The 24,377-nt window shown below is 48.8% G+C and overlaps 9 protein-coding genes across 9 annotated transcripts; 7 read left to right on the top strand and 2 right to left on the bottom strand.

Moving 5' to 3' along the window:
- Nucleotides 1-53: 53 nt before the first annotated feature.
- On the top strand, nucleotides 54-2,671 carry spb1 (rRNA methyltransferase spb1; the record flags this gene model as incomplete). The annotated part of the gene is made up of 4 exons (XM_039068584.1): nucleotides 54-71; nucleotides 125-274; nucleotides 336-2,052; nucleotides 2,112-2,671. The coding sequence occupies 4 exons, from the start codon at nucleotides 54-56 to the stop codon at nucleotides 2,669-2,671; spliced, it is 2,445 nt and encodes an 814-aa protein (XP_038932817.1).
- Nucleotides 2,672-3,033: 362 nt separating this feature from the next.
- On the top strand, nucleotides 3,034-4,611 carry dot1 (histone methyltransferase DOT1; the record flags this gene model as incomplete). Its single annotated transcript, XM_039068573.1, has 2 exons — nucleotides 3,034-3,587; nucleotides 3,648-4,611. The coding sequence occupies 2 exons, from the start codon at nucleotides 3,034-3,036 to the stop codon at nucleotides 4,609-4,611; spliced, it is 1,518 nt and encodes a 505-aa protein (XP_038932806.1).
- Nucleotides 4,612-5,244: 633 nt separating this feature from the next.
- Nucleotides 5,245-6,015, bottom strand: LCP9604111_247 (ATG16 family protein; the record flags this gene model as incomplete). The annotated part of the gene is made up of 3 exons (XM_039068562.1): nucleotides 5,245-5,403; nucleotides 5,492-5,868; nucleotides 5,931-6,015. 3 exons carry the CDS (start codon nucleotides 6,013-6,015, stop codon nucleotides 5,245-5,247), a joined length of 621 nt encoding a protein of 206 aa, XP_038932795.1.
- A 283-nt stretch (nucleotides 6,016-6,298) lies between these two features.
- Nucleotides 6,299-7,328, top strand: rab7 (Rab family GTPase YPT7; the record flags this gene model as incomplete). Its single annotated transcript, XM_039068551.1, has 6 exons — nucleotides 6,299-6,328; nucleotides 6,421-6,474; nucleotides 6,570-6,665; nucleotides 6,731-6,910; nucleotides 7,003-7,150; nucleotides 7,219-7,328. The coding sequence occupies 6 exons, from the start codon at nucleotides 6,299-6,301 to the stop codon at nucleotides 7,326-7,328; spliced, it is 618 nt and encodes a 205-aa protein (XP_038932784.1).
- Nucleotides 7,329-8,094: 766 nt separating this feature from the next.
- On the top strand, nucleotides 8,095-9,666 carry LCP9604111_225 (DMT family transporter; the record flags this gene model as incomplete). The annotated part of the gene is made up of 6 exons (XM_039068540.1): nucleotides 8,095-8,217; nucleotides 8,314-8,637; nucleotides 8,694-8,699; nucleotides 8,769-8,841; nucleotides 8,898-9,313; nucleotides 9,367-9,666. The coding sequence occupies 6 exons, from the start codon at nucleotides 8,095-8,097 to the stop codon at nucleotides 9,664-9,666; spliced, it is 1,242 nt and encodes a 413-aa protein (XP_038932773.1).
- An 843-nt stretch (nucleotides 9,667-10,509) lies between these two features.
- Nucleotides 10,510-11,697, bottom strand: LCP9604111_213 (PH domain-containing protein; the record flags this gene model as incomplete). Its single annotated transcript, XM_039068528.1, has 1 exon — nucleotides 10,510-11,697. One exon carries the CDS (start codon nucleotides 11,695-11,697, stop codon nucleotides 10,510-10,512), a length of 1,188 nt encoding a protein of 395 aa, XP_038932761.1.
- A 1,912-nt stretch (nucleotides 11,698-13,609) lies between these two features.
- On the top strand, nucleotides 13,610-15,364 carry LCP9604111_202 (glycosyltransferase family 15 protein; the record flags this gene model as incomplete). Its single annotated transcript, XM_039068517.1, has 5 exons — nucleotides 13,610-13,881; nucleotides 13,944-14,354; nucleotides 14,409-14,495; nucleotides 14,553-14,967; nucleotides 15,023-15,364. The coding sequence occupies 5 exons, from the start codon at nucleotides 13,610-13,612 to the stop codon at nucleotides 15,362-15,364; spliced, it is 1,527 nt and encodes a 508-aa protein (XP_038932750.1).
- Nucleotides 15,365-16,895: 1,531 nt separating this feature from the next.
- LCP9604111_191 (uncharacterized protein) lies at nucleotides 16,896-21,996 on the top strand (the record flags this gene model as incomplete). Its single annotated transcript, XM_039068506.1, has 4 exons — nucleotides 16,896-16,943; nucleotides 17,898-18,059; nucleotides 19,038-19,165; nucleotides 19,230-21,996. 4 exons carry the CDS (start codon nucleotides 16,896-16,898, stop codon nucleotides 21,994-21,996), a joined length of 3,105 nt encoding a protein of 1,034 aa, XP_038932739.1.
- A 455-nt stretch (nucleotides 21,997-22,451) lies between these two features.
- LCP9604111_180 (Ran GTPase-binding protein YRB1) lies at nucleotides 22,452-23,501 on the top strand (the record flags this gene model as incomplete). Its single annotated transcript, XM_039068495.1, has 4 exons — nucleotides 22,452-22,745; nucleotides 22,927-23,185; nucleotides 23,247-23,375; nucleotides 23,428-23,501. 4 exons carry the CDS (start codon nucleotides 22,452-22,454, stop codon nucleotides 23,499-23,501), a joined length of 756 nt encoding a protein of 251 aa, XP_038932728.1.
- Between the last annotated feature and the right edge of the window lie 876 nt (nucleotides 23,502-24,377).

The following is a 24,377-nucleotide window of genomic DNA, read 5'->3' as shown; positions in this document are numbered from 1 at the left end:
CCGGTCATTTTCGAAAGGATTCTCTGGTCTATTGAGATCAGCTTTCCTTCAAAATGGCGATCCAGAAAAAGGTATGTTATACCGTACCTCAGCTTGCATCACTTCATGTGCTGACTATTTGCAGCATGGAAAAGGTCGTTTGGATAAGTGGTATCGACTTGCCAAAGAAAAGGGTTACAGAGCCCGTGCCGCATTCAAGTTGATCCAATTGAATCAGAAGTATGGATTCTTAGAGAAAAGCAGAGTTTGTATCGATCTTTGCGCTGCGCCTGGTGTAAGTATCCTCGAATGGCACCTTTATCCCCAAAGTTTTTTTTTTTCTAACGGCCGAGCAGTCATGGTGTCAAGTCGCTGCAGAGTACATGCCTGCGCAAAGTCTTATCATTGGTGTCGATCTCTCCCCTATCAAGCCAATTCCTCGAGCCATTACTTTCCAGAGCGATATCACAACGGACAAGTGTCGCGCAACGATTCGATCACACATCAAACACTGGAAAGCAGATGTCGTCCTTCACGATGGTGCGCCCAACGTTGGTGCCGCTTGGGTTCAAGATGCTTTCTCCCAGGCAGAATTGGTTTTGGAGTCCCTGAGACTGGCTACTGATTTCTTGGGCGAGGGCGGAACCTTCGTTACTAAGGTCTTCCGGTCCAAAGATTACAACCCCCTGCTGTGGGTCTTCAAGCAGCTGTTCAATTCCGTCGAGGCAACCAAGCCTCCTTCGTCTCGAAATGTCTCTGCCGAAATTTTCGTCGTTTGCCGCGGATTCAAGGCCCCAAAGCGCATTGACCCGAAGTTCCTCGACCCGAAGCACGTCTTTGCTGAACTTACCGCTCCCACCCCCAACTACGAAGCGAAGGTTTTCAACCCAGAAAAGAAGAAGCGCAAGCGTGAAGGTTATGAAGAAGGAGATTACACCCAACACAAGGAGATCCCCGTGACGGATTTCATCAACACTACTGACCCTATCTCTATCTTGGGTGGCTACAACAAACTTAGCTTCCAGCAACCGCCAGGTGGAGATCTTGCGTTGTCCACACTGGATCGTTTGGAGGAAACAACAGAGGAGATCCGAACTTGCTGTGAGGATCTGAAGGTACTAGGCAAAAAGGAGTTCCGCAACTTGCTCAGATGGCGTATCAAGTGTCGAGAGAAGTTCGGACTTGTGATCAAAAAGAAGCCAACCCAAGAAGGCGAGGAAGAAGAAGTGGCCGAGGTGGCCCCTATGGACGAAGAACTACAGATCCAGGAAGACTTGATCCGCATGCGAGAGCAGCAGACTACCAAGGGCAAGAAGGAAAGGCGCAAGGAGAATGAAAAGAAGCGCAAGGATATCATTCGAATGCAGATGAACATGACCACTCCCATGGAAATTGGTATGGAGCAGCTTGGTATGGGAGGTGACGACACCACATTCACTTTGCGACGCGTCGACCGGGAGAATGCCAGAGATGCAGTTGTCAATGCTCGTGATCTTCCTACCGAGAGCGGCAGTGAAAATGAAAACGAATCCGAGTCCGAAACCGAAGAGAGCGACGACGAGGAGGACCGTCTTGAAAGGGAGCTCGACCAGATGTACGAGCAGTACACCGGCCGCCTGGAGGACAAGGATTCGAAATTGCGTGCTAAAAAGACACGCAAGCAATACGAAGTGGACGAGTGGGAGGGCTTTTCTGACAGAGAGAAAGGCAGCAGTGATGAGGAGGAGGAGGATTCGGATGATGAAACTGCCACTACAAGTCAAGCACTTGCTGCTAAGAAACTTTCAAACAATGCCTCCATGTTCTTCGATCAAGATATCTTCGAAGGTCTAGAAGAGGGCGAGGAGGAAGAGGAAGAAGAAGAAGAAAAAGAGGCAGAGGAAGAGGAAGATGATGAAAGCGACAACATCTTTGCGATGGATGAAGACGAGGAAGAAGAGGATTATATTCCTACCTCCAAACAAAAGAACAAGAAGAACGGAAAGAAGAACTCTGACTGGGTCGACGAGTCCGATGAGAGCGAGGCTGAACAGACAGAAGGAAAAGATCCACTCAAAGCGAATGGCCAGCTGGGTAAGTTTGATGCTGGACATGAATAACGTCAGGACTAACATTTATTCCTCAACCTACAGACATCGACATCATTACCGCAGAAGCCATGGCCCTTGCGCAAGCAATGGCTACTGGAGAAAAAAGGTCGACTGATATTGTTGACGATGGCTTCAACCGATTTGCTTTCCGCGACGTGGACGGCCTTCCCGAATGGTTCCTCGACGACGAGGGCAAGCACAGCAGGCCTGTCCGTCCCATCACCAAGGCTGCCGCGGATGCTATTAGAGAAAAGATGCGTGCCATCAATGCCCGCCCGATCAAGAAGGTGATGGAAGCCCAGGGACGCAAGAAGTACAAGGCGGCTCAAAGACTGGAGAAACTGCGCAAGAAGTCAGCGCTTTTGGCAGAGGACGATGCTCTCAGCGAGCGGGACAAAGCTGGCGCAATCGCGAGATTGATGAGCAGGGCAACCAAGAAGAAGCCTAAGCAGGAAGTCAAGCTCGTAGTGGCCAAGGGTCCCAATCGTGGTATCTCTGGCCGTCCTAAGGGTGTCAAGGGCAAGTACAAGATTGTCGATGCTCGTATGAAGAAGGATGTTCGTGCGGAGAAGAGGCTGGCAAAGAAAAAGTCGAAGAAATAGAGAGAGTGGCCATAGTTCATAGTTCAAATGTTTGAATCGGATAATTTACATATATAATCTGACTTTTGATAGCCAGATGGTAACCTTGGAACATTTGAACAACATATATGTAGATCCATTTAGACGCCTGTAGAAGAAATGAGGCTATAGACAAAAGCGCCAAGTAAGTGCCAAGGAACGCGGGATCGCGTGGTTTCCCCGAGTGGCGCCTTAATCGATAAGCCCTGCTTCTTTTCTTTTCTTCTCCCGCTTCCTTCTTGCTCGCATTATACTTATATCGTTTGACTCGTTTTTATTGCATTCTTTGCATACATCATTTCCATTCTGCATTAGTTTGTTTATATCTATCTATCCCTATCCATATGGGCTTTTTCGACCACCTTCAGAAAGGAGGGGCCGGGGCCTTCTCACTACAGCCAAAGAAGGCGCAAATTCGCAAGGTTGTGCAGACTCGACCTGCAGCTCCTACACGATCAGTCACCCAACCCTCGGATACTCGATCACCTCGAATCCAGTCCTCGGCGGAGCGGAACCGGAAGGCGCGGGCGTTGAAATCTCGATCGGTCTCTAGTGACCTGGAAGCACGCTCGGCAAAACGATTAAGTACTCCCTCGCGCACTCGAAAAAGGCCGACACCCGAACAACGACTCTCGAGCGACGATGACGCCAGCGACAGCGAGGCCTCGTTTGAGGTGCACAAACGCGCGAGGACTAGCGCCAGCGCCGAACCCGACCCGGAGCGGCGTCTCCGCTCGGCGAAGGCGTTCTCAGAAGAAGGATCTCGCCCGTTTAAAATGATACATGCCGCGGATATAACGTCGGGTCAGAAGTCCGGCAAGTTCAAGCCCGCCTTTGGCGCCGAGGGCAAGCGCAAAGAGATTCTCCTGCAATACCCCAGTGCTTCGCAGCAGGAGAGGTACGTTTGGTTAGACTATCGATCTCTGGACACTGATATGCTAATTTATTGTTCGGCCAGATATGACTCTGTAGTCCCCCGAGAAAGTGACGGATTCCGACCCATCGACGACATTGTTCAGGTCATCGAAACGGTCTGCGATAATTACATCCCGAGCGAGGAGGCTGGTCAGTTCAACGACGAGACGACGGGGATCAGGCGCCGATTACGCCGGGCCCTGGCTGTAACATCCGAGACTCAATTCCGGGAAGCTGTCGATGATTACAATAAGGCTATCCAGCGGTTAAGGACCAACGGCAGTCTTGCGAAGCATTTGGATGCGAAACAAGGCATTGGTTTACCTTGGGTGGAAAGAATTCTCACTCAAATTTACTCGCGCACGGTATCCCCTCAAGTCGAGTCACTCCGGCAATACGAGAACGGCACGGACAACGTCTACGGAGAGCTTCTCCCCCGCTTTATCAGCACAATTTTCAAAGAAACCAAGCTAAAATCGGGCCAAGTCTTTGTTGATCTTGGCTCGGGCGTAGGTAATGTCGTTCTTCAGGCGGCACTCGAAGTTGGCTGTGAGAGTTGGGGTTGCGAGATGATGTCAAACGCATGTGATTTGGCAGATTTGCAGCAATCCGAGTTCAAGGCTCGATGCCGGCTGTGGGGAATTGCGCCAGGAAAAACTCATCTTGTCCGAGGTGACTTTCTTGAGCAGGAGAGTATCATAAGCGTCTTGAAGCGGGCTGACGTGGTGCTTATCAACAACCAGGCCTTCACCCCACAACTGAACAATGAGCTGATCAACCACTTTTTGGATATGAAAGAAGGCTGCAAAATTGTCTCACTTAAGTCTTTCGTTCCCGCTGGTCACAAAATCCAGTCTCGCAACCTGAACTCTCCGATTAATCTCCTCAAGGTCCAGCAGAAGAATTACTGGTCGAACAACGTGAGCTGGACTGACGTTGGTGGTACATATTTCATTGCCACTAAAGACAGCTCTCGGCTGAAAGCTTTCATTGATGATACGCCATAGTCTTCAATGGCTAGTTTGGTATTTTTGCATGGCACATACATTTAGTTTTTGGCACTTTTGTACATTACTTTGTCCGTTATTGGATATACTTTCCCTGTTTATTTTTGTATGATACCATTTTCTGACAACCTGACTGTACAAAACGAATAATCCTTTCAAGTTCAGGCCCTGGTAGTAAGATACTTGGTTTAGCCTTCTCATTCCTCAATATTTAGTGCTATGGTGTATGAATATTGAATGGAATGTTGGTAATTGACAGGCAATCTAAGAGGACAGTATTAGATTATCGCGGGACATAGGCACTAGCTATGCGGCTTATCGTATGCAACTTGGTGGAATTATCAGGACTTTTCGAGGCTCTCAAGGAGTTGTACAGGGGCGATGTGGTTAGGGAGCTAGCTATTTTCGACTGATTATAGGAAAGTAAGTCATGGACCACGCGCGGGCTTTGTGCAGCACCTGCTGTTCAGGCATTCAGTGGAAAGATGAGCAAGCTTAAGGTAGCCGCACGACCATATATATCTAGCGCTTTTGCAGTGGCTATCATGATTCAATATATAAAAGCCGCAGGAGCTAGACTCCGTTCTATTCTAGCAACCTAGCCCTGTCACCTGCTCGGTGCATTAGGACTAGTCAGGAATACTTCGATGCATCGTTCATAGCCTCGGCTTCTTGACCCATTCTGGCCATCCAACGATCAACTAGGTCTTTGTTTTCATTTTTAAGTCGAGTTGATCGTTCTTCTGCCATATTAAGCTGAAGGTTTAGCGTCGCCAGTTCATCTTGGAAATCCTGCAGAGATGCGCACAAGTATGTCAGCCACTTTCCCTCACTCACCCTTGCGTGATTAGAAAGCCTATGTGAATATCAAACAGCCTACCTCTAGCAGCTTGGCTTTCCCTTTTAGCTCCGCATCTCTGTCTGCCAATCGTAGCTTGAGATGCGCCCTCTCGCTTTCCAAGGCGTTTATTCGTCGAGCCTCTTGTGAACTCTTCTTGCGAAGTGTTTCTGCTTCTGTGTTCACCCGATTCAAGCGATCTTGTAATTCCGAGCGGGATCGCTGTGCCTCGGAAAGGTCTGCACGGGTAGTATTGAGAAGATCAGTCGGGGTATAGTCTGGCTCAGTCGATCGTTGCCTTTTGGATGGTGCAACTATAGGAGATGGGACAGTGGGTTGAGCTTCACTCTGCGCTATTGCAGGACTGGTAAGTTTTGCTGCTGCTGCTAATTTGCTGGTGCGATCTGCAAGCTGGGCATCTAGATTTGGTAAATGATGTCAGTCGCAATCGCTCAACAAAAAGCATCAATGATAGACTGACAGGCATCATAGAGAGTAGCATTTGCTTTCTCTCGTTGGTCTCGCACTGTCAGGGCAGCCAAGTAATCCTCCCTCCAGTGGGCCATAAGCCTTCCAAGCAAATGTACCTGAAAGTGATGAAGTGGAGTTGGTTGCCGCTTGGGGAGTCAGATGTGCTAATCGTTATCACTTGCCCACCGCCCGCTCCACCGCCCAGCTCTCCTCATGCATCATCGAATCCGGCTGCAACCCGACCCCAACTCTCCAACTAACTTGTCCTTATCTGTTCTATAAAGGCTTAGTGAAGACTGCTTATAGGTCTTTGCTTAATAGTGAACTTACGGTTATTCCTCGCACATTTACACTTGGTCACTTGGCCAATCCCCAACCATGGCGTCAAGGAAGAAGGTCCTCCTCAAGGTACAATCCCCGCATCTGATCCGTGTGACGGGCACTGAATCTTTCAATATGTGGGGGGTTTTTTTTTGCTAACTGGCGTCTTTGAAATCTAGGTTATTATCCTTGGTGACAGTGGTGTGGGAAAAACAAGTTTGATGAACCAATATGTCCGTTCAATCTCGTCCCAAACTAGCCTATGGCCGTACCGCGGTCGGCCCCGAAGACCTATAACCGCTAACATGCAATTTTATGAGCTGAATAGGTCAATAAGAAGTTCAGTGGAAGCTACAAGGCCACAATCGGAGCAGATTTCCTCACAAAGGAGGTTCTCGTTGACGACCGACTCGTGACAATGCAGGTAAGGCGCTAGAGACTTTAGCACAATCTCGTGATGAGGGGCAGTAACTAACTTTGAGGTGTCAGATTTGGGATACTGCGGGCCAAGAACGGTTCCAGTCGTTGGGAGTCGCCTTCTATCGTGGAGCCGACTGCTGTGTCTTGGTTTATGATGTGAACAACTCCAAGAGTTTCGAGGCTCTCGACAGCTGGCGAGATGAGTTCTTGATCCAGGCAAGCCCGAGGGACCCAGAGAGTTTCCCATTCGTAAGTGGTGTTCCTGCATTTCTTTTCCTTATCTCATGCGCCGCAGCAGCAGACAAAATGATATGTTGGTCCGTGCTAATAGTCATGAGCAGGTTGTTATCGGTAACAAGATCGATGTAGAGGAGAACAAGCGTATGATCTCCTCAAAACGGGCCATGACTTTCTGCCAGTCGAAGGGTAACATTCCCTACTTCGAGACCAGTGCCAAGGAAGCTGTCAACGTCGAGCAGGCGTTTGAAGGTGAGTCAAATTCCCTAGCTACTTTGCTCAAAAACTGTTCTTTCCCGACATTTCTAATCACTATTTAGTTATCGCGCGGAGTGCACTTGCCCAGGAAGAGGCTGAGGAATTCAGCGGTGAATTCAGCGACCCAATCAACATCCATCTGGACAATGACCGTGATGGCTGTGCCTGTTGATATACCCTTCCAATTGCTATGATGTTCCAGCGACCTATTTCCTCTGTCTTTCCTTTTTTCCTACTACTATTTGGTTGGTCTCCGGTCCTGAGTCTGTAAAGAAGACCACGGGGTTTGTTTTGGATCACCTTGCCATTCCCCCGGTGTCTTGTAGATGTCTTGGTTTCATTGTGAAATTCACCTGAGAGAGAAACTTCTTACTCAACCCTTTCTCGGGTCAGTTTTATGCAGACAATGTCTTTGTTAGGCTTAATGCGATTCCTTCATTTTTCCGTAATAGGCAGTTGATCGCATACTCCCTCGAAGTAAATCTAGTACCATCAGATGATCCGTAGTCACCAGGGCAGGTTACTTCTTATGATAGCCATCAGGGTATTTATCACATGTAGGCTGATGTAGCTCGTGGTTAATTACTACAAATAAATGTACTCCGTACGGAGTACCGAAATAATATCGGCGACTACATTTCTCCCCACCCGGACCCTTATCTTGCGAATGCTTGGCATAACCCCGTGTTCTCTTCAGCGCATATATTTAGGCAGGAAGTCTCGTGACACTCATTTGCTTCTGCACAGAGATTTTTGCTCATTACGCTTCAGATGTTCAGATGACAGCGGTCCGACTGATATCCCGTCCAACTCGGCATCCTCGGCTGCAAACGTAGCGATTGCGACATCGGCGGCACGAGGTTCTTCACCAGTATTACGCCTCGACGAGTCGCGCAGATTCAACCCTCTCACAGGCAACTAAAACAACTTATACAACCATGACCTTGACCACACACGAAGCACCTGGCACGATGCCACTGGGGATGGCGCGGCGAACATTAGGAATCATCCTGCTCCTAGTGGTGGTTGTGCTGTGGACAACCTCGAATTTCCTTGGAAGTGTATGCGCATCCCTTCCTGAGAAATCATAACCTCGTAACGCAAAATACATACATTGTTACAAACATTTGGCTAATTACCCATGAAATGACATCCAGACTATCTTCGCCGACAAAACATACCCGAACCCTTTCTTCGTAACTTACACGAATACCTCCATGTTTATGATGCCTCTCATTCTCATCGTCGCTCGTCGAACATGGGCTCTCTGGCGTCACGGGAAACTTTCTCAGATCACATCATTGAGGAGCTTTTTGAACCATTTGGATTCGCATGACCCGAAGGCCGAGGAGGAGAGGATACTACGCAGCGGCTCAGATGAAGAGGACGGGCAATTCTCGCGGGGGAGACAGGATCCTTCAAGCGGAAAGCTAGGGCTTAAAGCGACAGCTAAACTCAGTATTCAGTTTTGTCTGCTCTGGGTAAGCACAATGACCTTGAGGCTTAGATAGATGATCAGCTGGCTAACCTATCATAGTTTACTGTATGTCATACACCTCACGATATGGAAGCTTATGTGTTGGAAGGGAACTAATCGAGATTTCTTGGATAGGCAAATTACTTCGCCATGGGATGTCTTCAATTCACGTCAGTTGCAAGCACAACCATTCTGACTTCCACCAGTGGTAAGATTCCCCCGTTTAGATGTGTAAAGACCAGGTTCTCACCCTCACTCTTCTAGGTGTATGGACTATGGTCTTCGGCGCCCTGCTGCGTGTTGAGAAATTCACGATGCGCAAATTAATGGGTGTCTTGGCTTCTCTGATTGGCATTATCCTGATTTCGCGCGTAGATCTCTCCAAGCCAGAAACAGGCGAGGGCGCAGATAGTGGCGAGGGTTCATTCCCACACAAATCCTCAGGGGAGATTGCCCTTGGCGATGCCATGGCAGCGTTCAGTGCCATCTTGTACGGTCTTTATACCGTCGTGATGAAGAAACAAGTTGGCGACGAATCCCGGGTAAACATGCCACTCTTCTTCGGCCTGGTTGGATTTTTCAACATCATCTTTCTGTGGCCTGGTTTCTTCATCATGCACTGGACGGGGCTTGAGCCCTTCTCCTTACCCGAGACGTCGCGAGTGTGGTCAATCATTCTGGTATGGCTCCGACTCCTGTTGCTCACCTTTGATTCTAACCTCACGTCTATCAGACCAACGCGTTTGCATCATTTGTCTCCGACATTGCTTGGGCTTACTCCATGCTCCTCACCACCCCGCTTATCGTGACAGTCGGGCTTAGTATGACCATCCCGCTCTCCCTGATTGGACAGATGGTCCTACAGTCACAATACTCCAGCCCTCTGTACTGGGTTGGAGCCGCTATTGTGTTCTTGTCATTCTTGGTTGTGCAACACGAGAGTAAGCCTGAGGACGACCTCACCACTGATGCAGGCAGGACCTTCTCGGGTGAGTATAACAGTATTCCCGTTGAAGAAGAGGAAATGCGTTAGTTTGGTCATGGGAGGGTTCTTGTATTCATTGCTACACATTTCTTGTATTGCTCACATAGCATTTAGTTTATTCTCCAGGTTGGTATTCCCAAGATATAGATTATGTATAGCGTCATTCAGCATTCTCATTGGCTCTACTTCTGCCTGCATTTCAGTCCACCTCTCCACGAAATCGAAATTTGTAACCCAATTGTAGACGGATGATTTGCCGAGTCTAGTCAACTCCAAAAAGAGTCACAAATTTGATTTCTCACATCTAAAATTGAGGGGTCTCAGCCAAGGCCGACCAAAAGCTTGGTTTGACCCTCTGTAATATAAGTCATACATTAGCGCCATATCTGTGACATTCGAAAAATTACACCGAACGGTTAACACCAAACTTGAATGATGGTATCCTGATAGAGTATTATATATTATGCACTAGCGTAGTACAGCCTGAAGCAATATGATACATAATAGGTACTCAATATAGACACTGAAATGGAAGAAGACGGACGACGGAAAAGGGAGGATGCCACAGTGAGAGAGAAGCATGGATGCAATGAGAATACATCGTGTCAATGAATGAAATCAATAGACAGTTGGAGAAATGAAGGTAGAAAAAAACAGGGTGCTCAATGAGCACGAAGGTACTAACGCCAATCCGTTATTCGAAGACTCCGGAGCTCACCGCGAGACGAGCAGTCAAAACGAGATCACCAACCTGGGTATATTGAAAGAAAAGAGTTAAAAGATAAGAAATAATGAGAGAGGGTTCCTGAGATGCAGGGAAGATGAGGTGAAGGAAGGGAGTAGGAATAGGTAGAGTAATAAAACAAGCCCTACTCCGTAGAGCGAGTGGCATTATACAGAAGTGGCCATAGACGGCTCCAATCGCCTGCGCGCGGCCAGAATGCTTTTCAATGAGCCCAGCCAGCGCGCCAGGGACTCTTCATCCGGGGCGCAAAGTCGATAGGTCTTTTCTTCGGCGATGATCTGCAAGCAGAACGTCTTCGATCTCGACAAAGGGTCCACTTCTGCGGCATCAAATACATGAGACATGGGGATGATCTTGACTGCAGCATACTCCGATTCATCCTTGTAAAAGGCCAAACTCTTAGGTCGAAGCACAACCCAGAGCCGTTTCCACTGACGCACGGTTCCTTGTATGCGCAGCCCCTGCAGGTACCCCTGACAGATTACCCGCTCTGGGTCACGCAAAGTGCCCGAGTCTGTTTGTTTGCTGGTATCTCGGGGTAGAGACGATGACGGCCGGGGTGCCGATTTATCCTCCAGTGCTGAAACGGACAGTGAATGGATGGAGGGCATGGATCGTAGGTAGATGTTACGTGATGGCGCAGGTCCATCAGAGAACTCTGAATGCGATGCCATCTCGTTGCCGGAGTAATCCTGGATGTAAGGGAGTTTCTGGGCATTTTTACTGCGTGGGGACAGCGGATGGCGTGGCTCCGGAGAGCTGGCGCGGCCAGTGTGATCGAAGTCGGAGTGATCGGTTGTCTCGTCGACGAGCTGTTTCTGGATGGCAGGGGGATCGTGCTTTTTGGTCAAAGCCAGGAAAGCTCGCTCGTCCTCGTCGCGGGGGGTCTCGGCACGAATGCGGTCGATCCAGTCCTCTGCATCGCGTTCGCTCAGGGCTTCGAAGCGGTAATTCGTAGATGGGGTAAAGACACCGAAAACATGCCGCCGGGTCGATCGGGGAGACTTGACGGGCGCGACAGCGGTCACTTCAGACAGGGGAATGGAGACTCGGAGGCGGGTGGTTTCTTCGTCCTTGTATACGGAAAGGAGGTTCGGTCGGAGGACGAGGTAGGCTGGTTTCCATGAGGCGCGAAAGACGTGTTTATGCTTGACTCGTCGACACACTCTCCCTGTCTTCAAGACTCGATCGAATTCGAAGCTTCCATTCTCGTTGACTGGCGAAAAGGGATCCAAATTCCCATTGTTGTGGAAATGGGACGAGGGGCCGGGTTCCGGAGGTTTGATCATCGCGGTTTTGCCCTCAGACAAGGGCCTGGTCACCACTGCAGTCATGTTGTGATGTAGAAAGGAAGAAATGAAAAAAGGGGGCACCCCACGGTGGTGACTCCATATAGTTTATTGTCATGCGGAGTGTGGTGATGGGGGGATGACCGGGATCCGGAACCAAGCCTTTTGGTCCTTTGGCTTCCCGGCAAGCAAGTTGGGATCTACAGTGTGCATGGGAAATTATATAACTTTGATATGAAAGTGGTGTATTTTAGTGTGCTAAACTAAATATATTCTGTTGGAATTCTGTTTCCTTCGAGTAATTTCTTCGATGCACACGAGCAAAACAAATATGTATACGTACTACGTAGTCTACCGACATATGTACATGTACTCCGTATGTACTCCGTACCTATGTAGCTACTATAAATGTAGGTCGGTGATATAGGGGAAAAAGCCAAAAGACGTACTCTGTAACATGTACTCCATAAGATATCACAATAACATACTCCGTAATCCGCTCCTTTGCAATTTGTTCGTGCAAATTAAGAAAGATAACCCGGTCCAGACCTCGGAGGAGACCCGTAGGGATAATGAAATTTGCATTACATACAGTACAATACCGTATTTGCCTCACATATGCGTGTAGTGAGATTGGCAGGATAATATAATGTATCTAGTACTTGCATAAAGACCCCTGTTATCATGAGATATCATGTACTTGATACTTAACCAACTCAATAATTGCCACATATAAAAGAGACTGAATGGCAGATGACAGGGTCAAATGCCCACAATAATCATTGCTGCTATTTTCGGGTCTAACGGCCTGCGAAAGTTTGGACCCTCGATCGTCATGCGCTAATTCAACGAGTTGTATCTACATAGAAGCATGTGATGTGAAACAGGTCGTCCCAGGGCTCCGAGTTGGAGGTTATCCGGGTAAATCTTGGAAGGATGTGTAAGACCATTTAAGCCAACTGATACATTCCAGAGGCAAGTATCCATACCCGTAGTCATTGCCTTCGCATATTCTATGTGTCGCCTTGTAGGGCTAAGCATTGGTGGATCAAGTGGACTACATACAATAAGCTGCACCATCGGATTTTTTTTCATTCAGGTACAAGAGTTTGTACAACATAGAAAGCACACGAGCACAAGCATAGTCTTCGCAGATGGGATCAAAATGATTGCACAAAAGCTTTCCTCGTTAGCTTAGGGGCTAATACGAGTGGTATGTACTACCGTCTGAACCACCTTGCCCCTTAGTATAAGAGGCCAATCCTGAATCCGGTAAATAAACAGCATCAAATCCACTCAAGAGTCAAATATAGGGAATATGCTAGAAACATGAGGTTCAATATAAGAATACTCCGTACATCGCACAAAAAGTAGAAGATCACCTGAAATACCACGAAATACCATACATACCATACCATACCAGGTAGAACGCCACTTCACAGTAACCAGGGGTAAAATAACCGTCTCAGGGTGACAAGAGGCCACCGGACTTCGCCAAGACCAGGGAGGCGCAAGCAGCCCTTTAGGACCCATCCCGTCTTCCAATTCCCCATCTTCTCTCCCCCCATCACCCTCATCCTGTTTTGATGTCCCCGATCTCTCCTCTGTGTACCTTGCTGTTCACAGTTGCCCGCGTTTCTCCCAACGCCTTCCCCATCTATTTACCGTGGGACTGAGAAAGTTGGGGGACGAAAGGAGGCATTCCTCCGGCCACTCGTTTTGCTGTCATTTTCTCCATTTTTCTCGAGATCTTTTGACTTTCGGATTTCCCTGTGATCCATACGGTCCGAATTCGGTCTGATCGTGTGCTCAACTTTTTTCTCCTCAAGACGCAGTCCTCCTCTGATTACACCCCCGACACAATATCTCCGCTATCTCCCTAACGGCCCCGTGCTGTCGCCCGGGCCTGACAGCTGACCGCTACAATCATCCGTGTGGTCTCACAATAATCGCACTCATGAGCTTCATCCAACGCATCACGAAACGGCTGCCCAGCGCGCCGAGTCTGCCGTTGGAGGATGTTCCAACCGAGAAGGGCCACCTCCATCCTAGATTCGCCTTTTTCCGAAGGCGGATTCGCCTAAAGGGCAACTCATCTATTTCTATACCCCTGGGTCTTGTTTTACTATTTCCATGCCTTGTAATTGTCCTTATTCTGCTCCTCTTTGTCCGACATCCTGCCTCTCCCGGGGGGATCCTAATTCCAGCGGGCACTCCGCCATCTATCCGGTTCGTATCGCCCTGTCAATTGGTGCTCCTTGGTGCGATAACTAACCTCCCGCGTTCTACAGAAAAATCAGCGAAAAATATGATAAAGTCTTTGCTACGGGCTGTATGCCTATTGAGCCCGATCAAATCGCAAAGGCTCCCCGCGCCAATGCCGCCTTCGTCGTCCTTGCCAGAAATAAGGAGTTGGAGGGCGTGATCCAGTCGCTCAAGTCAATCGAGAGACACTTCAACCGGTGGTGGCACTACCCCTATGTTTTCCTCAACGATGGTGACTTCGATGAGGAGTTCAAGGCAACCGTCAAGAACTACACCAGCGCAGAAGTCGAATTCGGCAAGATTGACAACAGCATGTGGGGATTCCCTGATTGGGTTGACCATGAGGTTGCCAAAGAGGGCATCAAGAAGCAGGGTGACGCTGCCATCATGTACGGTGGAATGGAAAGCTATCACCACATGTGCCGATTCTACTCAGGGTCAGTCTTCAATGGCAGATTTGGACTTGGATTATAAAGCTAACTTTGCGATAGACACTTCTACAAGCACCCTCTGCTGATGAAGTATGAGTGGTACTGGCGTTTGGAGCCCGAGATCAAGTACTTCTGCGACATCACCTAGTAAGATACCTACTCCGGCGTATTTTTCTAGTCAATCTGCTGACTTGATACCTTTAGTGATCCATTCCTGAAGATGGCCGAGGCAAACAAGACCTATGGCTTTACAATTGCAGTGAAAGAGCTTCGCGAGACTGTCCCCAACATCTTCCGGTATGCGGCCGCTTACAAGCGCAAGAACAACCTCAAGTCCAAGGGTCTGTGGGAAATGTTCCTAGAGCAGCCAGAGCAACCAGAGCAACCGGAAACTCCCGAAGAGAACAAGCAGGACAAACTGCCAGATGAAATCCTGCAGACAGACCCCGGTGACAACAATCTGAAGGACGTAGACCCAGAGGCCATGGAAGGCGAGAGCTACAACATGTGCCATTTCTGGAGCAACTTCGAGATTGCCCGCCTGGATTGGTTCCGCAGCAAGGAGTATGAGGACTTCTTCACCATGATGGACCAAAGTGGAGGATTTTGGAATGAGCGGGTATGTTATATTATGTCTTTGTACTGTGCCAGGGGATCTTTACTGACTGTACTAGTGGGGCGATGCTCCTATTCACTCTCTCGCCGCAGGTGCTCTCCTCGCGCCTAGTGATATTCATTACTTCCGTGACTTTGGCTACCGCCACACTACCATTCAGCATTGCCCGGCCAACGCTCCGGCCCGCCAACTCACCCGTATCCCTTACCTCGAAAAGACTACCGATGACGAGAAGAAACGGATCGAGGAAGACGAATACTGGGCTAACCCTGACCAAGTCAAGGAGAATGGTGTCGGTTGCCGATGCCGCTGCGACACTGACATTGTCGATGTTGAGGGCAAGCAAGGCAGCTGTCTCAACGAATGGGTGGACGTGGCTGGTGGCTGGGCCTCGCCATAGATCTTGATGCTGGTGCCGTAGTGCTCAGTGCTTGCCACGTCTTTCTGCGTCTCCTTCTCCCCTGTCTATTTATTCGGCTGCATGCATCCCTTGGGTCCGCCCTCGAGAGTTTCCAGCTGGAGCCTGCATCTTATGTTGGTCATAGGGTTTCCTTCCTAGGCGGCGTTCAACGGATCTGAACTTTTTTATTATCGGAAGATGGTGTTACCATTTCCATCATCACTGTTGTCACATTCATCAAGCATGCTGTGCCACTGGGTTTGGCTGTTGTGATTCATCCCTTGGTTCTATTTGGAAGAAATTGTGTGTCATCGGCAGTGGAACATTGGTACTGTACCATGTGGTCTCGACAACCATTATATCCAATGTTTTCTCCAGATTTCATCACTATATCCTATGTTCTACCAGGAGCACACCTTCATCTCGGTGGTAGGAGACCATTGATTCGGAGGCTGGGAGCAACGCCCCAAGCAACTCCCGCCACGTCTCTGTGCCATATTTCTTTTGCCTCCCCATCGGCCACTTCTTTTCTCAGCAGCTTTCCCCCCTTCCCATCCCCATCCCCGTGTGCGCAGTTTTTGTGGTTTGTCTTCCAGCATGCATTCATGAAATGTACATACCTTTCCTCTCTCCCCACCCATCCTTGAATCCGTGGCATACATCCACGGGTTGTTTTCTCGCATTGCCCACCCTTGACCCTCGCAAATACCAGATCAAGCATGGTTGTCTATAGAGTATGGAATAATCACTCGGTCAATTACGTGAAGAATGATATCAGTATAATGCACTTTACTTCTTCGGTTTTACTATGTTTTGGACATTTAAATTCTAAATAGAAGAGTCGTTTTTACCAGCTGTGCTACTCACAGTTTCAAGTAATACAATTGAATGTACCAATATCTATGGAAGGAAGGGAAATTATTTAGTATACTCTTATTGGATATAGAATCGCGGCCAGCGGCAGACATACCTAAACAAGTTTAGCGTGTGATTGTATCAGTAGCCCTTCTCGTGCTGATATCAGAAGAAACAAACATGATGGCCTCGCATCAAAGAAACCGGAAATAAGAGACACCGTTCCTGTTCTCATCATCACGTTACCATTTCTTAAGCGAGCATATGTCGTTGTTTGTCTCATTTGTGAATAGTGGCAGAAGCCGACCGCTCTTAGGATGACTATAAGAAGGTGGCCCTGCCCCCAGAACTTCCTTCTCTTTTCTTTCTTCTTCAGCTCTCTTTGCCTCTGGCTTAGATCAAGTGTAGTATCTGTTCTATTCAGTTTAATCGCTGAATGTTCTGCAATGCAGAACGTCATGATTATTCCAATATTTGGACCTCGCGACTTGGCCTCTATGCTTGCATATGCCTCGTTGCACAGTGTCATTGGGCTTACACTACCCCCGATCGATGCGAACTCCTTTTCATCAACTGTTCGGCTTGTCCGGGCGCTTGGAGAAGATCTCTGTTTAGGACCTGGTGTCCTTGTCAAGTGGTTTCGTTGATTAACTCACCACCTTCTTGAAGCCTAATCATGATTCCATCTACTAGCTATCTACTAGCACGGAGTACATTTGAACAGGTCTGAAGGCTAGGAGCCTTTCTGAAGCCATAGGCCGGAGATACTCAATTATCCGGATCCCGGCCATCCATAGGTTGTATGCCTAAATCCTACCCATCCTTTGGACTGCCTGTCTATAGATTTCTACAGCTCTCCATGTAAGATATTTGTTACATGTTCTACCGTTTGAATACTCACTAGTGAGATTAGGGGATTGTGCATTTCAAAGCAAGGATATGAAACGTATGGCCCATATCTCGATGATTCCGATTCCCAATGTTTACTGCCCTCTCTGCGGAGTTATTTCGCTGCCCGACCCCTACAGTGATGATGATCCAGCGTCTTCACACTCTCGCATTTGACCTTGGTATGCAGAAGTACGAGGTCTCTACTCACTCATTTCATATACAGTAGAAATTCCGATGACTATCAGACCTATTCGTCACTCAAGAACGTCCGGAAAATTCATGCATCTACGGGCATACAAGGTCAATCCAGATCTCGAAGTCGCATGTCCGGTTTGAAGCTCGAGTATTATAACCATTCAAGTCCTGGCACCGTAGGACAATGGATTCACCAACTCGATGATGGGTTTGAACTTGACTATCTGGCTCGTTCCAGTAGGCTTCTTCTGGGGTTGGAAATAGGTAAAGTCGCAGCTATACACATCGAGACGACAAGTTCTCGCAGTGTGACGTTCCGCCCTCCGGACTTCCAGTCCATGTCATCCCAAGCGCTGCAACGCCACCAGTATCAGGGTGAATCCGACTCACAGCTATCTCTTGGATATTGAACCCATCCTCTGAACGCGTCCGAGCTGTCATCTTTACGAATAGAAGTCGCCCAAAAGCCCTCATATTGGTCCCCGAACAAGTACCTCCTTTTGACCAGGTACGGAAACACTAGTTTGAGAGGCAGAATGATGAGGACTGTAGAGAGACTATAATCACAGCCGAGACCTACTTCAAAGACCAGGCAATAGTCGGACTAGTCTTCGTCTACACGTTAGGTAAGACAGCGAGCACAAGTGACCCCGATACCGAGACTCGTCAAGCCGTTCATTTCGCACCAGATGCTCGGATTCTTGGCTTGTCGGTTGCAGCCACAGAGCACAAGCTCATGGGAATCGAGTTCGAGGTTGAACGGAATGAGCAGCCTCGTTACGAGAAGCTTAGGCTTTCCGCTGACCTGCACCATGAAATGGCCCGTATCATTCATTATACCTGACTGAAAATGGGGTGCAAGGATGCGGCGTCTGCTGACAACTACCTAAGGCTGTGGGATGACCGAGTATACGTGGCCCCGAGTGGATCGAGGCTTATTGGTATCTACATGCGCTGTCAGGAGTTCTGCTGTGTTGGGGCATTATACGAGCCGAAAGTTTCTGAATAGGGATCAAAGGCGCACGTCATTCTTGGATATATGCATAAAATCAGGCATATAGTGCGCACAGTGAGAAATATAAAATATATGAGGGCTCCGGTCAAACTTCAGTGTAGTCAAGGAATCCTATTACATCTAGAGCTTTCCCGGTCGCTTAGCTTCAATCTATAATCTCTTATTTTCTTTCCTTGTTCTCCTAGTGAAGCTTATACACTTGACATTACTTGTCGAAAAGACCACACATGAGTATCAGCATGTACAAATTGCCATCCTCAATATTTAGATCCCACGTGCAGGGTTGTTCGGGTCATACGCCGATGAGCAAGGTGAAGATGACACTACTCTCAGAGAGTTGGATTTCTCAGATGCAAGTGAACTAGATCAATCTAGACTGTCTTTTTCCAGTCGCGGTTCATTTCCGTGTAGTTCATGTTTTTAGTGTTCATGGTGGGGCACAGTGGAGCTATTCGTTATCAAGTATAGAGAAGTATAAGAATAGGTAGAAAGAAAGAAAGAGAGATGATAGGTTTAGTAAGTTAGTACTTTCTCTCGTTTGGAGTATATTGGAGTACCTTGGAGTGCATCTGCATTGCGAGGGGCAGACAAAGAGAGTTGCCGTTAGGTAGCAAAGTGACTTGTACCCAGTACTTCTGTCATGGGTGACACCATCATACAACTGCTAGGTACCTTGTACTCCCCCACTATTACTGTCACTTGGGTCATCCATTCTAGTATTCTCTTATCGCAACACAACTCCCCCCCTTCGTCAACGCTCTACGTTTCAGTTCTCCTTTATACTTCTTGATCTTCACGGTGCTTCTTTTCTCTTTGGCCTTTGTCGCTTTCACACCTTCACCTAGGTAAGCCCTTACTTCCTTAAGTCAGACACGCACCTGACCCATCCTGACATCCGGCTCCCCGCAGACCCACCTTATCACTCTATTTGGGCTCTCTGAGTCTCTGCCTAGCACTCCCAGTATCTTCCGATCTTCCCTTTTCTTTTCTATTACCCTGCTCTAAATCTCCGTCTCGGTTTCTAACTCTGCTTTTCTTGACCTTCTTCCTACCGCTTGGGCTATCCCTAAGCTCCTGTTTCCGCCGCACCCGTGTGCTATATGAAGTTTACATCGGCGAAATGACTGACGATCCAGACTCGCCTCACAGGCGTTTCCACCGTGCCCAGACTGCCTCGAATCTGCAATATCCGACTCTTCCACCCCTGACAGCTTCTGTCGAGGAGTGGTTATCACGTTCACGGCCCACCAACATGACGTCAGATCAACTTTCTGACCATTCACCCAAAACGCTGAGTGATAGCTGGGCGACTCTGAGTGTGTCGGACATACGTTCAGAGGATGGCAGCCACTCCGAACAAACCGATACAGGCTCGTTGATCGACCAGGCTAGCCCTGACGACGTTGCAAGCCTCGATGAACGCTACAGTGAGAGCGAGGCCGAGGCCCAGGATGAAGACCACCAAGAGGATGATGGAATAGACAGGGATGAAGTGCAGTGCACTGAATCGGCCTCCCAGGAGCTGCCTGCCCTCTTTGCTGCCAGACGAAGTACCATCGATGACAGCACCACAACCACTAAGCCCTCCTTCCCCCATGCCAGTGATTCGATCGAATTCGTGGAGCCCGAGAAGTGGCCCGAGATCGAGAGAGTGGAGCTCAAGCATACTATCCGCATCTTTGAAGGTGCTGCAGCCTTGGAATTGAAGAGCCGGCTGCCTTACAATTCAACCGACTCCATCCTCATGGCCACGCTTCAACAGACCATGACGAAACAGAGTCTCGACCTGGACAAACCCTTCCGCGTGCTCTATGTCGGACAACCGGGATTCCGAAATATTATTCTCGACAAGATCGGCGATGTGCTTGTCTCAAGCTCATGTGCTGGTTCAGAGACCAACTCGGCTGAATCTTCTCGATATCATGTCGTGCCAACCTCATTTGGCGCCGGAGCTGTTCCGAATTTCGCGGAACTTCTTCCGATTCATGTCCAGCTGGTGGTTGACGAATGTTTGGAAGCCACGGCCGATCCCCACGCGGACCGACCTAATACACTGAACCTGAAGTTCAAGAATCGTCCGGTTTGCACTTCGGCCTGGAATGGTTCCGACTACCATATAACGTCTGCAACAGATTGGACTCTACCAGATGTAGCAATTCTCTTTGTCTCCGGCCTCGACGATGCAGCGGCGGTCAAGACCCAGCGTCTTGCCCATATGTTCCTAGAACGTCATGGAGTCCCGGCAATGGTGATTTCGGAGGAGCCACTGTGGAAGATGGCCGGCGAGATGATCCCTCTTAACCACAACAGTCTTCACGCATGTTTGGAGTCCCGCCATCCAGTTTCCGGTGAGACCGCAGTCCTTCGACGGTATCCTATCGATTTGAAGACTTTCGAGAGCATCACACCTGGTCAATTGAATCGAAACCTGGCTTCTCTTGTTGGCCTGTATCCGAGAAAGACACAGAAAGCCACTGCCGATACTCCCAAGCCTCCTCAAAGCCACATATTTACGGATCTTGAGAAGTATCCTGGTAATTGGCTCCCACATTCCTATGCCACGCGGGCCCGAGACCTGGCCCCCACGCTGCGTCTGGTTACCTTGACTCTCATTTCGGCCATTGCCATCTCTATTGGGTATGCGGCTGTTAGAGTGCTGGTCGTCTTTCTAGCGCAATGCTTTGCCGGATCAGCTCTATCCAATGCATCCTTCCCAGTGACTTCCAATGTCTCTTCCACTTCTGTTCTGACCCTGGATCGAGTGGTACAAACCTCAATCTCAACACGGCCGTCAGCTTCTATGCAAGCATTGCATGTGCCCTCAGGGGCTATAATCCCCGATGATGTCTCTGTGCCAACTATTTCTACTGAGAAATCATCGGGAATGACGAACGAATTTGAGATTCAGGTTATTGGAGACTGCCATGTTATCATCAAGCCCCCATATAAGTTTGCATCGTCCAAGAAGCAGCCACAATTCAATGTAAGTGTTCATAGAGAGAACAAGGCTCTTACATACGAGTTGTCACAGCTGTTCGATGGAGTATACACACTGAAGTTGAACCGTGAGGATGCGTACGGGTTAGTCAACTTGACAATTACAACCAAGTCAAGGCAGCCAATCAGCCAGACCATGACTGTTGACTTCGGAACCCCATGGCTGAAGATCGCAAACTGGAAGCGTGCAGCACAGGGAATTTCTTCACAATTCGCCAAGGAAATCCATACGGCTCAGACCGGCCTGACTGAGGTATACGGCCGCCTCTCCACCGATCTGCAGGTGATCGTGGGAGATGTGGTGCAGAGAACCCATCTCTTGCGCCGTGATGCCGAGGAGCTACGCCGTGAGAGTCTAAATGCACGCGATGCCGTTTTATCACGTTCGAAGCAGATCTCAGACGTCCTCACTCGCAATACTATCCAGCGATTCCGAAGTGCTGCTTCTGTGTTGCAAATGCGGTCTAGCCGCGTGGACAAGGAAGCCAAGGGCCTTGTTAAGGAAGCATGGGCCCGAATTGGGAAGTCAGCGCCGAAGTTTGACCTTCGCAGCATGATGGATCGAGTGCGTAACGTCAGGAAATGTGATGCGCTGGATCGAGCTCAGTCGCGTGCGCGACATGTTATGGGATTCCGGTCCGGCAAATCCAAGGATTGCTCAACCCTTGGCTCGAAATGATGAACGAGCTTATTTACGACTTTGTATTTGCTTCTTTTTCCTATTAATGAGTTGGTTGAGGACTGGTTTTTGTTTATGGCGATCAGGTTTGGTGGGTGGCAACTGTACTGGAAATGGGTTTTCATGCGAACTATTCAGTCGGCGCAATGGTATCTCATATTTAAACCGTAATCCCACTTTGGCCTTGAGAATGTTCACTTGTTTTCTCTTTGATGTGTGTTTCCCCACGTTGCATGTAGTTCACACCTATATAGAGTACACTATTGGCAGACAAAAGCGGTGGCGGGTTCTGCCAGGTATGGGACCCAAACTAAGTATTAATTTTTTCCCCCTCATCGCCGCTTTCTCTGATCAACAAACATTATCTGTTACTGAAATTCCACTTTACCTCCCGGGGAAATCTGCCATCTCTCTTTCTATCCTTTCAAACCGATTCTCTTGAACCCCTCGTCAACATGTCTGACATCACCGAGACTAAGCCCGACCCCGCCATCTCTGCCTCCGAGACCACTGAGCAGACCACCACCGCCACTGGCGAGGGTGAGAAGTCTACCACTGAGACCGTTGCGGAGACTGTCGCTACTACCGCAGAGAAGGCTGCCGACACTGCTAAGGATGCCACCGTGAAGACCTCCGACAGCATGTTCTCCATGTTCGGTGGTGGCCCCAAGAAGGAGAAGAAGGAGGAGGCCGAGGAGCCTACTGATGAGCCCTCCGGCTCTTCCAAGGCCCAGAAGGCCAACGATGAGGTGAGTTTTATACATCTGATGCTGTTGGCATAGGCGGTTGTTGTTGGACGTGTCCGCGATGGGAGCGGGGTCTTGTGCCCCTGTCACCCGATAGTGGGGTCGTCGCAACCAAGCCATACTATGCTAGTGTCAATGACTATTTTAGCTCCGCGCATATACTGACTATGATTCTTTGATTCAGGATGAAGTTGAGGAGTCCGTCGATGTCCACTTCGAGCCCGTGATTCGCTTGACCGAGAAGGTTGAGACTAAGACCAACGAGGAGCTTGAGGAGCAGACCTTCAAGATGCGCGCCAAGCTGTTCAAGTTCGACCGCGATTCTAAGGAGTGGAAGGAGCGTGGTACCGGCGACGTCCGTCTGTTGAAGCACAAGGAGAACCAGAAGACCCGCCTAGTCATGCGCCGCGATAAGACCCTTAAGGTCTGCGCCAACCACTACAGTGAGATCCCCCACGGCTCGTATTTCCCAAAGACGATCTCGTGCTAATATGTATCTTCCAGTCGTGCCCGACATGAAGTTGAGCGCCAACGTCGGCAGTGACCGCAGCTGGGTCTGGAACGCCGCCGCCGATGTCTCTGAGGGTGAGCCTGAGGCTCAGACCCTGGCCATCCGTTTCGCTAACAGCGAGAGTAAGTTTTTTTATCCCAACTTTATTCAAGCATTCGCTAACCATGGGTATAGACGCCAACGCCTTCAAGGATGCTTTCGAGACCGCCCAGGTGGAGAACGAGAAGCTCTTCAACGCCGAAGAGTAAACAACTCCTTTTCTCTCGTATTGCTGACTCTTCGAGGATCGAGCATACCCAATTATGGTGCACTTGCCGTTCCAAGGCATTTGGGTACGCCGTCCCGGAGCTTGCTCTTGAAAAATTACCCAATTTCGCCCCTTTCACACCGTTCCACCCAATCATCCCCAATACATCCCATTCCCACCCCATCCCATACGACGCGACGAGCGAGGCAGCAGTTATGAAGATGCTCCTCGGATAGCTATTGCGAGCCATGCAGTCTACGAAATGGAGGGCAGTTCCTAACGTCGATGGTTCTCCGGGAAGTAGATAGACATTTCCCCATCCAATATACCTGCACATCACCCCATACCCTGAAGATATCTGAAGAAAAAGAACAAAGACAAACAAAAGTAATGATGAGTATGCCTAACAAGCAAACGCATGCAATAATACAAAATAGTACATTTTTAAAACCGAAAGATTAGATTTTGCTTGCACTTTGCTGGAACAATGCTCGGGCTATAAGTCTAGTAAATTTGTTTATAGCCATATCCATTTGATCCAAATAGTCTCAAGACGATTTAGATTAAACGCGTAACTCATCAGAAAGTGAGAGAGCGTCAGATGAAACATAGGCCTGGAGATATTCTCAAACCTCCTTGAGCTTCCAAGGTTAATTCACCGCTTTATCAACTGCCTTGAGAATATATCAATAGACCAACCTCACTACATACACCTTACTGCCTGGTTACATTGAGGTATTGCCTAGTTATGATATCCTACGCTCATTGCTCACTCCGATAGACAACCGCGCAAACTTGTCTCCGAGACGCCCACCTCTCCGCACGCCAACGTCCCCTTTCGGCCTCAAAACCTTAGAACCTCACGATTCTCTCAAGT

This window comes from Penicillium roqueforti, assembly GCF_015533775.1.
Source record: "Penicillium roqueforti strain LCP96 04111 chromosome Unknown scaffold_01, whole genome shotgun sequence".
Lineage (NCBI taxonomy): Eukaryota > Fungi > Ascomycota > Eurotiomycetes > Eurotiales > Aspergillaceae > Penicillium > Penicillium roqueforti.
This window is presented reverse-complemented; position numbering and strand designations above follow the sequence as displayed.